Source organism: Prunus dulcis, chromosome 2 (genome assembly GCF_902201215.1).
Source record: "Prunus dulcis chromosome 2, ALMONDv2, whole genome shotgun sequence".
NCBI lineage: Eukaryota > Viridiplantae > Streptophyta > Magnoliopsida > Rosales > Rosaceae > Prunus > Prunus dulcis.
In genome coordinates, this window is record NC_047651.1 from 6729660 (window position 1) to 6746375 (window position 16716).

General features: G+C 37.9%; 1 protein-coding gene across 4 annotated transcripts; it reads left to right on the forward strand.

Moving 5' to 3' along the window:
• The first annotated feature begins 5687 nt into the window (after window positions 1-5687).
• LOC117620334 (GATA zinc finger domain-containing protein 14-like) lies at window positions 5688-11916 on the forward strand. Of its 4 annotated transcripts, none has more exons than XM_034350499.1 (9): window positions 5688-5912; window positions 6092-6763; window positions 6981-7043; window positions 7500-7618; window positions 7708-7784; window positions 8636-8690; window positions 10170-10260; window positions 10339-10401; window positions 11045-11916. In XM_034350499.1, exons 1-9 carry the CDS (start codon window positions 5835-5837, stop codon window positions 11648-11650), a joined length of 1824 nt encoding a protein of 607 aa, XP_034206390.1. In that variant the 5' UTR covers window positions 5688-5834; the 3' UTR covers window positions 11651-11916. The 4 variants fall into 4 exon arrangements, with proteins under 4 accessions (XP_034206390.1, XP_034206388.1, XP_034206389.1 ...); XM_034350497.1 differs by having other exon boundaries at window positions 5695-5912; window positions 6960-7043; XM_034350498.1 differs by having other exon boundaries at window positions 5695-5912; window positions 6960-7043; window positions 7509-7618.
• The last annotated feature ends 4800 nt before the right edge of the window (window positions 11917-16716 follow it).

Consider the following 16716-nt stretch of genomic DNA (forward strand, 5'->3'; position numbering starts at 1 on the left):
GAAATTTTAAAGGAGAAGGAATCGACATCGTCTTCGTCGGCACCTACATCCAATAGACATCCAATTGCCAGTACAAGGTTAGAGGTTGATAAATTTAATGGCTCCAATAATTTTGGTATGTGGCAATGTGAAGTTATGGATGTGTTGTATCAACAAGAGTTGGATATGGTTATGGAGGATAAACCAGAAGATATTGATGACAAGCAGTGGACTCGAATTAATCTCCATGCTTGTGCCACTATTCGATCGTTCCTTGATAAGGAGTTGAAATACCCGTATATGAAGGAAACTTCTGCTAAGAAGTTATGGATGAAATTGGAGGAGAAGTATATGACCAAGAGCGCAGAAAATCGGCTCTTCTTGAAGAAACGACTCTTCCGATTTCAATATCGTTCAGGTATTTCTATGCATGAACACCTCAATGATTATAATAAAATACTTGCTGATTTAGCAAACCTTGATGTGATAATTCCTGACGAGGATAAGGCACTATGTTTGTTAAATTCATTGCCTGATGATTATGATCATTTGACAACTACTTTGTTGTATGGAAAATCCGAGGTGAAACTGGATGAGGTGTCTGCGGCATTGGTGAATCATGAGTGTCGTAAAAAGGAACAGAAGACTCAAAATTCACAAACCGAGGCACTCGTTGCAAGGGGTCGAACAGAGGAAAGAAAATCTGGGAAGCGGGGAAAATCTCGTTCAAAGTCACGAGGGAAGTTTCCTGCTAAAGATGAATGTGCCTTTTGTCGCCAAAAGGGTCATTGGAAGAAAGACTGCCCCAAATTGAAGAACAAGGAGAAGGAGAAAGTGGGTTCTGAAGCAAATGTTGCAAAATCTGGAGATGAAGATTTCGAGTTTGCTTTGGCTAGTTCATCTGCTGATGGTCACTCAACTGAGTGGATTTTGGATTCAGGTTGCACCTATCATATGTGTCCTATTCGGGAATGGTTTTCTAGCTTCGAGGAGCTGGATGGTGGAGTTGTTTTGATGGGCAACAATAATGCCTGCAAAACACAAGGGATAGGCAAAATCTGTTTGAAGATGCATGATGGAACAGTCAGAGAATTGAGTGATGTTCGGTATGTTTCGGATATGAAGAAGAATCTCATCTCATTGGGCGCTTTGGAATCCAAGGGTCTCAAGATCACCATGGAGGGTGGAGTTCTTAAAGCTGTGCATGGGGCACTGGTGGTGATGAAAGGTACAAGACGAAATAACTTGTATTTCTTGCAGGGTAGTACAGTTATTGGTGGAGCAGCTGTCACCGAAGCTGCTGACGCAGATAGCACAGACACCACAAGGTTATGGCATATGCGTCTTGGGCATGCTGGTGAAAAAGCGTTGCAAGGATTGGTGAAGCAAGGCTTATTGAAAGGTGCAAAGGCATGCAAATTGGAATTCTGTGAACACTGTGTGCTGGGTAAGCAAACTAGAGTGAAATTTGGCACTGCTATTCACCACACTAAAGGCATTCTAGATTATGTTCACACTGATGTTTGGGGACCTTCCAAGAATGCATCTTGGGGAGGTAGCCATTATTTTGTCTCCTTTGTTGATGACTTCTCTAGAAGAATATGGGTGTACACCATGAAGCGTAAAGATGAAGTCTTGAAGATATTCCTGAAGTGGAAAAAGATGATTGAAACGCAAAGCGGTCGAAAGATCAAGACTCTCAGATCAGACAATGGTGGTGAATATAAGTCTGATCCTTTCTTGAAAGTTTGTCAAGATGAGGGTATTGTGAGGCACTTCACGGTTAGGGAGACACCGCAACAGAATGGGGTGGCGGAGCGCATGAACCGTACTTTGCTTGAGAAAGTTCGGTGTATGTTGTCTAATGCTGGTTTAGGCAAGGCGTTTTGGGCTGAGGCGATTACTTATGCAAGCCATCTCATTAATCGGTTGCCTGCTGCTGCGAATGAGGGCAAAACGCCCATGGAGGTATGGTCTGGTAAACCTTGTACTGATTACAAGTATTTACACATATTTGGTTGTCCTGCTTACTATCATGTCGGGGAAAGCAAGTTAGATCCAAGAGCAAAGAAGGCTCTATTTATGGGATTTAGCACTGGCGTGAAGGGATACCGACTTTGGTGTCCAGATGAGAAGAAAATTGTTGTAAGCAGAGATGTGACTTTTGATGAGGCTGCTATGGTAAATCAGAACAAGCATGAAGGTGAAATTGAAGCAACTAAGACCATGAGTAGTTCAAAGCAGGTGGAGTTACTGAAAACTCCAGTTGTTCCAGTAAGGTCTGATACTACAGACACTAGTCCTACAGTTGATTCTGATGAAGAGGACGAGGATGATGAAGAGGAGGCACCTACCCAAGAGCCTCCACAGCAACAAGATTCTATTGCAATCAGAAGATCGAGAAGGGAGATTCGAAAGCCTGTTCGGTTTACTGATATTGTGGCATATGCACTTCCCGTTATTGAAGATGATATTCCATCCGCCTACAAAGAAGCTGTCAGAAGTTCAGAGAGCGTGGAGTGGAAGAAATCTATGGATGAGGAGATGAAGTCTCTTCATAAAAATGAGACTTGGGAGCTGGTTCAGTTACCAAAGGGGAAGAAAGCAATTGGTTGCAAATGGGTTTATGCCAAGAAGATGGAATCTTTGGGAAAGGACAATGTGAGATTCAAAGCCAGATTAGTAGCTAAAGGATATGCTCAGAAGGAAGGCATTGACTACAATGAGGTATTTTCTCCTGTAGTAAAACATTCCTCTATTCGTATTTTGTTGGCTTTGGTTGCACAGTTTGACCTTGAGTTGGCTCAACTTGATGTCAAGACTGCATTCTTACATGGTGATTTGGAGGAAGAAATTTATATGTCTCAGCCAGAAGGTTTTAAGGTTGCTGGAAAAGAAAATTGGGTTTGCAAATTGCAAAAATCATTGTACGGCTTGAAGCAGTCTCCAAGACAATGGTATAAGCGATTTGATCGGTTTATGATCGGGCAGAAGTACACAAGAAGTCATTATGACCATTGTGTATACTTTCGCAAAGCTACAAGATGGAACCTTCATCTATCTGCTTTTATATGTTGATGATATGCTTATAGCATGTAAAAGCAAAGTGGAGATTGAAAGGTTGAAGACTCAACTGAGTAATGAATTTGAGATGAAGGACTTAGGAGAAGCTTGGAAGATACTGGGTATGGAAATTGAAAGAGATAGAGCGAAGGGCAAGATTAGTCTGTGTCAAAAGCAGTATTTGAAGAAGGTACTACAGCGTTTCGGGATGAATGAAAATTCAAAACCGGTTAGTACACCTCTTGCCCCTCATTTCAAACTTAGTGCTTCTATGTCTCCTAAAACTGGTGAAGAGAGTCATTACATGGCTCAAATTCCATATGCAAGTGCTGTTGGTAGTTTGATGTATGCTATGGTGTGTACGAGGCCTGATATTTCACAAGCTGTTAGTATTGTCAGTAGATATATGCATAATCCAGGAAAAGGGCATTGGCAAGCTGTGAAATGGATTCTACGGTATATTCTGGGTACTGTGGATGTTGGTTTATTGTTTCAGCATGATAAAGTTACTGGTCAATGTGTTGTTGGATATGTGGATTCTGATTACGCAGGTGATTTGGACAAGCGTAGGTCCACTACAGGTTTTGTATTCACTATTGCTGGAGGTCCAGTGAGTTGGAGGTCGATTCTGCAATCTACAGTTGCTCTGTCGACTACGGAGGCTGAATACATGGCGGTAACAGAAGCTATAAAGGAAGCCATCTGGCTTCAAGGATTGCTTGATGACTTGGGGGTTGAACAAGACCATGTGGATGTTCATTGTGACAGTCAGAGTGCTATTTATTTAGCAAAGAATCAAGTTCATCATGCACGTACAAAACACATTGACGTGAGGTTCCATTTTGTTCGTGAGATTATTGACGAGGGAAATATTCTTCTTCAGAAGATTGGGACCGCTGAGAATCCTGCGGATATGTTGACAAAGCCAGTTTCGTTGCTCAAGTTTAAGCATTGCTTAGACTTAATTGGCATTTGTAAAGTTTGTTGATTGCCCCATGGGGGATTGGGAGACGACCATTGAGAGTGTTGCTTCGAGGTTTTGAGCCAAGGTGGAGATTGTTGATGATTGGCTCAAAAATAGTCAAAAGCAAAACTGCTTTCGGCTTGATTGGCTCAAAAATAGTCAAAAGCAAAACTGCTTTCGGTGCTTTCGGCTAGCAGACAAATTGGAGACAAATTAATGGCTAGCATTGATGGCTTACTTTTACCTTTTGACTTGTGTGTTTTGCTTTTGCCGTTGGGTGGTTGAAGAGCAAATGTTTGGCTTATAAAAGGGAACATGCATTTGGGAAAAAAAAAAAGAGCGGAAAGCACCGAGAGTTGATGAGAGAAGAAAGAAGTTGGGAGAGAGAAAAATAATAGTTTGGGCAACTAAGTTTTTGTTGCTACTGTTGGTTATTTTTCCTCTCTAAATTGTACTCAATTTGTATCCCCTTTATATTCTTGAGTTTGTGAGCTTGTGTATATTTGGGGCTTGGGTTTTCTGAGTGGTTAAACACTATTGTATTCTCTCATTGATTATAGTGGAATACTCCGTCGTCTCCAAACTGGATGTAGGCAATTGCCGAACCAGTATAAATCTTGGTGTTGTTCTTGTTGTTTATATTGTTCAATTTTTCTCCTGCCCGTTGTTATTTATTTTTCACTCGCAGTTGGTTGACGCTTCCGCACAACAGCTAGGTGGTGGCCAGCCTTCTAAGGGTGTTGCCATTTCTAGTGTGATTGTTGTTCCAAAGGGTAATAATGATCATTATCAATCTGCACGTCTTGCTCGGGTTGCACAAATAAGAGAACATAAAGAGATACTTGATAGGTATTTACTAGATTCTGCTGAGAATATTGAAAGTGAAGAAAAGTTTAACATGCTTAATTGGTGGAGGGTAAATTCCACTAGATATCATGTTTTATTACTTTTTGCTAGAGAAGTGTTTGATGTTCAGATTTCTACTGTGGCCTCCGAGTCACTTATTTGTGCACATAGTTGACTGCAATCTTTTCTTATATCATTGGAGAGTGAACTATACTTTTGAAGTGATGGAATTTTATTAGCAAGTTGAGTTAGGTATGTCATCTATATTATTAATTGGTTAGACTATATTTTTGGCAATAATCTTATTATTCAGTTAATTACACTTTTTCATTTCATGTATAGGTGGGATCAATTTCAACAATAGCATCATACATAACTCTCTTAATTGAAGACTTTTAACCTTTGTAAGTTTTTCATATATTTCTATGTTTGTTTAGTGAATGAAGTGGTCTTGAGGTTTTATTATTACCTTGTTTGTTTGTTTTAATTTACTTATTTACTAATTAAGTTTTCCTTTTTTACTTTGCTTTTTGGATAGTGTGCAGTGGAATGAGAGGATAATGTGAATCTCTCACTATGGGATCCACTTGGGCAGATGCTCTGAAAAAATCCTCAAATGTGTGAATGTTTTGAAAAAATATGTTGGGCTCCCACTTTTTGTTAACTCTTTTCAGGCCCATTGTTCCCCATTGGGTCTCTTAAAATGTGAAAGGGAAGCCTCCAACATTTTGAGACCAAAAATGTAAAAACTAGAATGAACAGGCCTAACATTTGAAAATTTAAAAACAACAGAACAAAAGAAGCCCCGACTTCTTCGTTTTGACACAAAAGCTGACGAAGAAGGCAGGTGCCACTTCTAAACCCTTCTTAAACCCTAGCTACTCCTCTCTTGCCTCTAAGAAAGAAAAAAAAAAAAAAATCACTGGACTCGTTCAATCATTCAGTACTCTGACTTCATTCTTGGACTCCCTATGCTGGCATAATGCTACCTCACTACAATTCGTTTCCTCACAATTCCAACCAAGTTCACGTCAATGGTAGCTCTGCTCCATCTCACCAGGTATCTCTCTCCTACACTGCCAGAGACTCATAGATGCCAATAATTGCTTTTACAAACTTAAAGCTGCTTCGTTTTGTTTTCCTGGGTTTTGGTTTGGTTTGTTTTAGCGGCAGCGGATTATGCAATCTAATCCAGGGCTTAAAAATTCATCTTCTAATATGTTGCAAACTCTTCTGCAGATACAACCTCAATTGGGTATCAAGAATAATCAAGTTCCAATCCCGTTCAGTAATGCTAATGCACATTTAAGCAATGGGCATGGAGGGGCCATGCCCAATATGCCACCTTCCATGATTGCTCAACCCAATTTCATGGGTGTACCTAACAACCTTCATCCTATGCAAAGTAACCATCTGGGTATGCCTCAATTCGGTTCTGTTGGTCCTACATCTCAACCAGGTCAGCCCCATGTTGGATTTTTCGGTTCACAAAATAATGCACACAGTATGAACTCCGTTGCTTCCTTTCCGCTTCATGGGCAATTCTGCAATTTGGTGCAGAATGTGAATCAAGCGGTTTCATCGCAGCCGCCTGGGCAATTACTTGGGCATAACCTGTTAAATTTACCACAACAGATCAACCAAAATATGGGTTTGCCATATGGACAATTCTGTTTGCCAAATCCATTGCAAAATATGAATCAATTTGTGCAAATGCAAATGCATAATCCATCCCAACTTGGTCCTAATTATGCTTTTGCGGGATTGAATCAAGCACCTCAGGCTACAGTTTCTCAAAATTCCCCCTTTTTTGCAACTCATCAGTTCGGTAATGTGCATTCTAATCAGGCAGGCCAGCAAGTTAACCAGAATCAGCAAAACTTGGTTCTGCCTGCAATGCAAGGGACACAGGTAACTTTATTTTGCCGTGTGTATATGAAAATATATTCATTGTGGCAAAATGTTACTTGGATATCTCTCACATATCTCTCACATATCTCCTAATATTTATTTACATTTTTTATTTCTTATTTTTAAGCTTAGAAAGAAAAAAAAAAGTTCAGGCTACAGTTTCTCAAAATTCCCCTCTTTTTTCTCGACTCATCAGTTTGGTGCGTATTCTAATCAGGCAGGCCAGCAAGTTAACCAGAATCAGCAAAACTCGGTTCTGCCTGCAAAGCAAGGGACACAGGTAGCTTTGTTTTTGCCCTGTGTGTATTTGAACTTATATTCTTTCTTGAAAAAATATTACATGAATATCTCTCACATATCTACGTTTTTATTTCATCTTTTTAAGCTTAGAAAAAAAAAAAAAAAAAAAAACTTAGTTTTATTAGGCTTAAGGACGTGATAGATTCTGGGACTTCCTTTATCTGTGCATTTGTATATGCACTGGGTGGTTAATTCATAAACTGAGTCACTTTGTTGTTGGTTAAGATTGTAAGGACAAAGTTCTTACATTATGTTGATATAGTAAGGCCGTACTTTTCTGAAATCCGTTATTGGGTTATGCCAATTTCTGTTCTCTCTATTACAGATCTTATGCCAGCATTTTTCCGAAGTACATTGTCTCGAAAAGAGATAATTTCTAATTGATATACTATTCTGAATTAGCTGCATCGGTTGTGGTGAATACACATGTTATCAGTTTTTTCAGGGAAATCATACGAACACTGGTGGTGTTTACAGTTCAAATACCAATTGGAAACATTCACCAAGCAAAAGCTTTACAAAGCATCCAAAAAGAGGGGTGCAGCCGCAAGGGGGGTAGGTTTTTCTCGTGTCACTTCATTTTTTTTTTTTCCTGAAGATTTTGACCAGTGACTTGTGATTCATTATAGATATGGTTTGTGCAGATTTCAGAATTCTCAGTTCCATCATATGAAAAATGCAAAGGGAAAGTTTGCTTTTCCTAACGGGAACAAAGGAAAAGGTGTGGTTTTACATATGTCTACCAAGTTTATTAAGTCTTTTATGTTATAGATAGGAAAATGCTGTGATTTTGTGACGGAGGTACTGCAAATTGGGCTTGTTTTAATAGAATCCAACTATATATCTACTACTGCTTATTGCCTGTGGGCATTTTCTTCAATATGCTTGATCTGGGATGCAGTAGTCCTTATCAATTTCTTCAATTACATAGAGTTTTATTTTATTTTTTGTGTATTCTCCCTAACCACCTGAAGCTTGTGGAATATCAGTATCTCAGTATCATGGAATTTCACAGATAAAACTTGGATTCAAAATGGGTATGACTATATTTAACTGCTCTTCCACATGCTATGTGTGGAATCCCATGAAGGTGGGCTTGAGGTAGCCTAAAACACACAAATTGTTCTCTTGGGTTGCTTTGCGGTGTTACTAAAAGTTCATGGAAAACACCTTACTTTAGACCATAGCATTACAGAAGCTTGCTATACGAGATTCAATGGATATTTGCCACAGAAGAAAAAAATTCTCACTGGATTAATAAAACATTAAAAATATTTACAAAAAAATAGAGAAGTGGTTCATGTGTGCTCATTAACTTGCGTTGTTTGATGAAGCCCCGTATCATCTAGTACCCTTTCATATAATTTTTATAGTCCCTATTTTTCTCCTTTCCGGTCTGTTCTTTCAGTGTCTTTGTTAGGCATGCGTGAGTGTGGGTTTGGGAGCTACTGTACACTATGAATCTAAGATTTCCTGTTACTTTTAGCAAGTAAGGAATACTTAGAGCTTTGTAAGAATGATGTTAAATGAATATCTTTCTCTCTCTGTTTCTTCACAAAAAAAAAAAAACAGGGTTGATAAATGAGAGCAAAGGAAAGTTTACAAACCAAGGCGGGGAAGGGAAAAGGTAATCTCTGCTTGATCTCTCGTATCTTATATTGTTACATGTGAACTAATGAGTATGCTCTAATTGAAATATCACAACTCAGGCTGCCAAATCTTTAGGGTTAATCAGTGAACTTTCCTCTCAGGTGGAATCAGTGATCAAAGTTAAATTATTCAGGGCCTGTTTGGTAACACTTTCATATTTGGGTTTTTGTTTTTTGTTTTTGATTGAAGATAGAGGGGAGATGGATGGGTGGAAGGAGGGAGGGAGAAGGAAGAAATAAGGGAGAAATTCAAGGAGAATGTGTGACATAAAAACTTGATAGTGAAAGCTATTTGGAATATCTTTTATTTTTTTGAGTTTTGTTTTCATTTCAGGTAACCTTACAAGCACATTGTCTCCCTCATTCATTGCTTCCTCTTCGATCTCGCTTCCCTCTCCCTCTTTTCTCCAGTGCATTTCCTCCCTATCTTTTGCTAAAACAAAAAAACTGAAAACCAAAAACAAAGGTATCCAAATGGGTCCTTAGTTGATTATGGCAGTGTCCAAAATATAATAGCTTCTTTGAGTAGTTGAGTAGTCAATGTAGGACTGTCATTTGGCGAGCTGAGGGCACATGTGAGCTTCACCAAGATATGATGTGCTTTGGCTGAGCTCATCCCAACCTGATCTTCAGTCCTAGGCATTGAGATCGAAATCAGCCCATCATGTAGACTTGTATTTGGGCTGAGACACTGACAGCATGGAATTGTTTGAAGATTTGGTTTTAATCAACAGTTTCAAACTTATTTAAAACATGAGTTATAGGTTGGGACTGTTAGGATTGGGCTGCTCTATGCTTTATTCCATTTTTCAGGCCTAAAAGCTTTTTCCATAATCAGCTCTGTCCAAGTTCAAAGACAGTCAACCTAAAAAGTTCGAGATGAACAAGTTAGGGTTTGAAATAGCTCAGCCAAATTAACAGTCCTAATTACTATATCAACAGCATTAACTGGGTCCTTGTTCTTCCTCTGCTGCAGTAACATTAGCATTGAAAATTGACCAATGTTTTCAATAACAACCATATTTTGATTTTAATTCCAAAGTCTTTGAAAATATCAATTTTAATATAATCTGAAAATTGGTGACATTATAAAGTTTCTATAAGATGAGTTGATCTGTTTCAAGGATAGAGATAACAGGAGACTTCCTGGGTGTAAGTTAAGATGACTGATATTTCTGTCTTCTGTGAATTCCAAAACTTTTAAAGTTTTCTACACTGATTGCCTGGTTCCAAGGAGCACTGATAGGAGTTGAAAATTTAAATGTTTTTGTGCTTTACATAGCAATATATGGAAAAATTTACAGACATGAATTAGCTTCACATTCACAGCATCCATAATTTTTACTTCTTGCCTCCTTGTGTATGATCACTCTTATATGTTACTACAGTTTCTTAATGTAATCTCATCACTCTTTTTTCTCGAATGGACATGAATTCTTTCTGTCTCAAATGAGAAGATCTCTTTCTTTGCCCTATACTGAACAAGAGATTCAGCGGTGGCGTGAAGAACGCAGAAGGCACTACCCATCAAAATCCAACATAGAGAAGGTTTGCCTGACTGAGACGTGCCTGCTTTTACTTTCCAAATCTAATGTAGATGTCCTGATATTAAAATATTACTTGCAGAAGCTGAGTGAAAAGCTGATAAACTCAGAGGTCATTGAGAGAGAGGCCAAAATGCGACGAGAGGTATGCTTATTAACTCTCTCTCTCTCTCTCTCTCTCTTCTGATTGTTTGTACACTATAATCATTGAACAAGACTGAGCAATACTTTTGCTCAAGTTATTGACACCTGGACCAACTGAGCTAGTTTTGGATTGCTTTTTGCCTCTTATAATAACTGGTCACTTGTGCATGTTTCTAACACATTGTCAGATAAATTTAATTGATACTCGAATAGATCATGGGTATCTCATTAAACCTGAAATTTGGCTTATATCCAGATTATGTCATGAAAGCTCTTCGAGACTGCCTTTCTTGGTTATATCTCTTCCCTAATATGTGCACACTTTTGCCTAGACTTTGGCTAACTTCCGGATTGCAGGTTACTGTAGATAGTCTAGGGGGGAGGGGCATTGTGATCATTACAATAAAAATGGAGAAAGCCCTTTTATGTTAAAGGTGTCATGAGAACTCCCTGCCCCAAGTTAATCCATTCAATACAAAAGTGCAGGAAATTTATTGTGTGTTGTTTTTTTCTTTATTCTTTTCTTACATGCTCAAAAAACCTCTGATGTTTCAATTTAATTTCTGACTGGTCTGTATCTAAGCTTGTCGCTTGAGTTAAATACACTATCAACATTCAGTAAATGTTAAGGAACTTTGTTGCAGCAACTGAAGGAGATTCTTACAAAGCAGGCTGAGTTGGGAGTTGAAGTTGCCGAAATACCATCATACTACCTTGAAGATTCAAATCAAGGGCATAGAAGAGAAGACAATAAGTATTTCACTAAGAAGGGGAGATTACCAAACAATTTTGGTAAGAGAGAAAAATATGATAAAAAGGATCGGTTTGCCAAGAGGCAAAAATCTCATCACAAGGATTCATCTAATGACCCTTCTTTCAGCAAAAGGGAGCCAACCTTACTGCAGAAACTTCTTAGTGCAGATATAAAGAGAGATAGAAGCCGTCTGCTGCAGGTGTTTAGGTTCATGGTGACAAACTCTTTCTTCAAAGATTGTCCTGAAAAACCTTTGAAATTTCCTACGGTAGCAGTTAAAGAAAGTGGGTGCAATGAAGACATGGCTGAAGAACTGTCTTCATTTGCAGCGAAAGATGCTTCTAAAGGCAGTGACAATTCCATGGTTGAAATAGTTCATAACAATGATTATGAATATCATAATGATGTTTGTAATTATGATGATGGTGGTGGTGAAGATGATGAAGAAGGGGGAACTGAGAGAGCTGAGGAAGAAGAGGGAGAGATCATAAACTAGATATGCTACCTTGGTTAGTTTTTACACAAGCGACATTGGGGGAAGGAAGAATCGTACATTGGACTTCAGTGTAAGGATGGATGCTCCTAACCACTTCAGCTACAAGTCCCTTCTTGAGTTTATTTTTATCTCCCTTAAATTGTACAAAAATGTATCATATGATTTTCATGTTAAATTCCTGTTATCACACACAAAACTGAAGCGTGTGCTTTAATTAGTTATTTATTAACAAGTGAAACGGCGTGTAAGAGATATTTCTATTCATATTTCTTGTTTCTTGTTTAACAGAAATCAAACTTCTCTTATCTTGTTAAGGGAAGATTAGATTAAAGGGGCTTTTTGCAACAGGTTACAAAAACAAACTCCTTCCTGCAATAAAACCGAACCGATTGTGGTGGATTCAGGGATGGAGCCAATATTTCAAAATGGATTGGGTTGAATTTACTTCAGGGATGGAGCGAGGATTTCAAAATAGGTTGGGTTGGATTTACTTTACAAAAAAAAAAAACAACAAAAAAAAAATTTCTTATAGTAAAAAAAAACAAAATCACCATAGAAAAATATATTAGTAAAATAGTTTAGAATATGATGATACGATATTTGAGCATGAATATTCAACTCTAGGACAAACAACACCATTAAAAAAAATGCAAATAAGATATAGGAGAAGACCGTCAGTTACAATGGAGCAAGAATAAGATAATAGCAACATTAGATATTATTAACCTAGATTTAACCATTAAGACAACATATATACCTTGTAAAATAAGCAAGAATTTGAAAATATGATTATAGATATAAGTTACCAAATAAAGTTGAGATTATAAACAAAATTCAAGATAGTAAATATTTTAGTAAATTTGATTCTATATCTGATCATGATTTTGGAAGATTAAATTAGCAAAAGAATCAATTGAGTGACAGCGTTCACTTGTCCAAAAGGATATTTTCAATGGCTAGTCATGCTTTTAGGTTTAAAAATGCACCATCAATCTTTCAAAGGAAGATGGATACATTTTTTAAGAAGTATAATAGTTTTTGTAATATATATGCAGATGATATACTTGTACATGCATAAATATGAATGAACATAGAAAACACCTAGAAATAATTTTACAATAATTTATTAAGCCTGGTATAGTTATTAGCAAGAATAAGATAGAACCACATAAACAAGATATAGAATTTTTAGGCATGTATGTTAATCAGGGACAATACAATTACAAGAAATCAATTAGAAGATAAAAAGAAATTACAAGCAATTTTGAAGACTTCGGGATTTGAACTCCATCACCCCTCAAAACGACTTTTGATTTATAAATAGGCTTATTTACTGTAGTACTCCCTGAAATTTTGGTCAAATCTCACTTTACGCCCCCCTCCCAAAAAAGTTAAACCCACTTAACCCCCTTGAGTCATTGACCGTGGTTTTCTATTCCACCTTACCCCTCACCATTAACAAGACCGTCAAAAATGCTGACGTGGTAGGGTCATTATGGTAAAATCACACACATTAGTCAATTGTGGAGCATAGTCAACATCTTATGTGGAAAAGTGGACCCCACATGCTTCTCAAATATAAATTAATAAAAAATATTTACTTTTAAAGTTAAAAAAATTAATTATTTTAAAAATTTGCAAATTTAAAAACCAACTACTATCCTTCCAGCAGCCCCAACCCTTCCCGCCCAAATCCCCCACCACTCCCCTTGCCGCTCTCTGTCTCTCCCTCTCCCTATGATTACAAAACAAGGTTGTTAGATCCTCACATAAAATAAATCAAATCTTCATCCGTGTGGTTATGAATATCATAGAGAGAAACAAACAAGAAAAAGAGAAAAACCCAAATTTGCAAATTGTGAACATAAATTAAGGACAGAGATGCAAAGTCAAAGAAGTATCCTTTGGGTTTGGTGGATCTCATTGGCCACATTTCCATTGCTATTTTCTTTTATAGTTTACATGTTCCTTTATGAAAGATCCCAATGATCAGTTTTTAGTGCAACTGGAATTTGTTTGCCTGATGAAAGGTCCCAATGTTTTGGGAAATAGTCTCTGTTTCAAATCATCACCTAGCTGCTTGTTTCGCTTTCCCTTTTTATCATTCGTGTTTTCTTTGTTCAAGCCCGAAATATTACCCACTTTATCTCTTGGATCCAACATTTTCTATCAGCTCTCGAAGATCTAAGGCCAACCCAGATGAGAAAATAACAAACCCAACGCAGCCAGCCACAACCCCGCACTCCTCTCTGCCCTTGTGTGTCCCTCCACCCGACCTGCCATGCCCCTCTGTGTCTTTCTTCTCTCTCTCTCTCTCTCTCTCTCTCTCTCTCTCTCTCACCAAACCCGAAGACCTAATACCTCAGCCACAAACCACCAACTTATGAAATTACTCTCCACTCGAGCCGCCCTTCTTTTGTTTCTCCCTTCCCCGATGCACACTCCACCTCTCCTTCTGATGTCTTCTCATGTTCATCTGATTTCAACTCTCAAACAACCCTAGAATGCAAAATCAAACTTCATGGGTGATCTCGAAATTTGTTTTTACTATTCGGCTCAACATTGAAATCTGAAAAGAAAATACATTTTAAGGTTGGATTAGCTGTTGGATGGTTTTTATTATCGAGGAAGAGGAGGAAGATCAGAGGAGAGAGTAGAGCACGCTGGACTGGGAGGGATGGTGGTGGCGATGTGAAGAAGATGGAGCTAGCTAAATTTTTTAAAATTAATTTAGGATATTTATTTTAAATATTTTAATAGACTAAGAATATTTTATTATGAATATTTGTAGAAATGTCACATGAACTTATACTTTAGTTTCAATTTGTCACTTAAATTTTTCAAAATTTATAATTTGTCATCTGACTTTAACATCATTCAAATTTTTATTCATGATTAAGGGTATTTTAGTCTTTTCATTTTCAAGGGTGGTTTAAAAATGGAAAAATCATTATACAAAATTGTATATATTTTAAAATAAACCATTAAAAATCAAGATTCTTTCCTACCAAACATTAAAAAATTGAAAATTGCATTTTTTTTTTTCCATCCCTTCTGTCGTCTCTCTCTATTCTCCCTTCCTCCCCAACCACACCTCCCCTCTACTTTGTTTTTTTTTTTTTTTTCTTCCCTAAGAGCAACTCCACCCATAAGGGCTAAGTCTAAGGCAAGGGCAAGCAAGAGCTGTCACTGTTCACATGAACAGTGGCAGCCTTGCCATTTGTGGTTCCACCCATGAGAGCATGTCCAGCGGTAGAGGCTGGCCCAGGCAAAAGGCAAAAAGGAGCCCGAGTCCAGCTCCAGCGCAAGCAATCCAGCCCGGGCAAGCTGCGGGTCCCACGAGCCCGGGCAGGCCCAAGGACGAAATCAGACTGGGCTCGAGCCCGAGTTTCGCTGACGTCAGAGCACTAAAATCAAATTTTTTATACTGTTGGTGCGTGTAATACACGCGCCAACGGTAAAAAAAATTTGACTGAAGTGCACTGACGTCGTCGTGACGTCAGCTCCAACGGCTACTGCCATGTGTCGGCACCGGGTGGCTCCGATTGGATTTTTTTTCAGAAATCCTACGGTAAAAAAAATCCGAAAAAATTCGAAAAAATTCTGAATTTTTTTTTAAAAAAATACCAAAAATGTATGTATTTTTTCCCTATAAATACCTAACCATTTTATCTACTTTCAACACTAAATCTTCATACAATTTCTTCTCAATACAATATTTTCTACTCTCCACTCACATAATTCATTTTCCACACCAAATCTCCATACAAACTCATCTCCTTCCAATATTTTTTACTCTCTACTCATATTTTCCACTTTCCACACCAATTCCATACAAACTCTTCTCCTTCCAATATTTTTTACTATCCACTCACATTTTTGTACTACTTTCCATTTGTAGAAAATAAACAAATGGCATCTTCTGTTGAAATCGGAGGCTCGTGGTCAACCCAGGAAGATATTGCATTGTGCGAGTCTTGGGTGAACGTTAGTCATGACCCTATCACGGGCAATGAGATGAAGTTCCATCATATGTGGAGCAAAATTCATGGAGAATTTTGTCAAAGATCGGGTTCCATTCGGACCGAAATGGCTTTGTCTAGTAGATGGAAAATTCTAAACAAAGAGTTAGGGAAATGGAGAAATGCATTGACAAAAGCAAAGGAGAACATTCGGAGCGGTGCGAATCTTTCCGATGAGGTAAAATATTTTTAATTGCCATTTTAATCAATTTAATGTAACTTTTTTTTTTATTGCATATTCTATTTATTTTTTGTTGCACAATGTTTATTTTATTTTTGCATTTCCTAATTGGCTTTATTTATTTACATAATCAATTTTATTCTTGCATTTCAAAATAGTTTATAATTTCATGCATAATCTTTATTTTTGTTTTTGCATTTTCAATTTGTCTATATTTATTTACATAATCAATTTTATTCTTGCATTTCACAATAGTTTATAATTTCTTGCATTGTATATTTTTTTTAATGCACTTCCAATTATTTATTTTGAATAGATCATACAAGCACAAATGTGGTTCGGTGCCACGGGGCAAGGGAAAAAAAGTTTTGTGCATTTCCAATGTTGGGAAATTGTCAAAGATTGTTCCAGATTCAAAATTATTCCTACCGCACCCCCGGTTGTGTTGCATGAGACGCCGCTCCACGAATCGCCATCAACCGATTCGCCATTAGACTCCCCAATGGAAACGGAGTCACCACTCCCACGTCCGCCGAGACCTATTGGGAGAAAGGCGGCAAAGGCCAAGAGAGGGGCCACTTCAAACATTGATTGTGTTCAAATATTCGAGCAAATAGCTAAGAACAACTCTCTAAGATTGGAGAGAGACTTGAGGAGAGATGAAGCGGACAAGGCACGATTGGAAGCCTTTGCAATTGAAAAGCAACATGCAAAAGAAAAAGACGACGATGAAAGAGAGATGAAAATCATGGCCATGGATACGAGCCATATGTCTCCTGAAACAAAGGCCTATTGGAAGCATAAACGAAGGGATGTGATGAGAAGAAAACTTTTCCATGACGACGGTCCTAGCAATACGGATT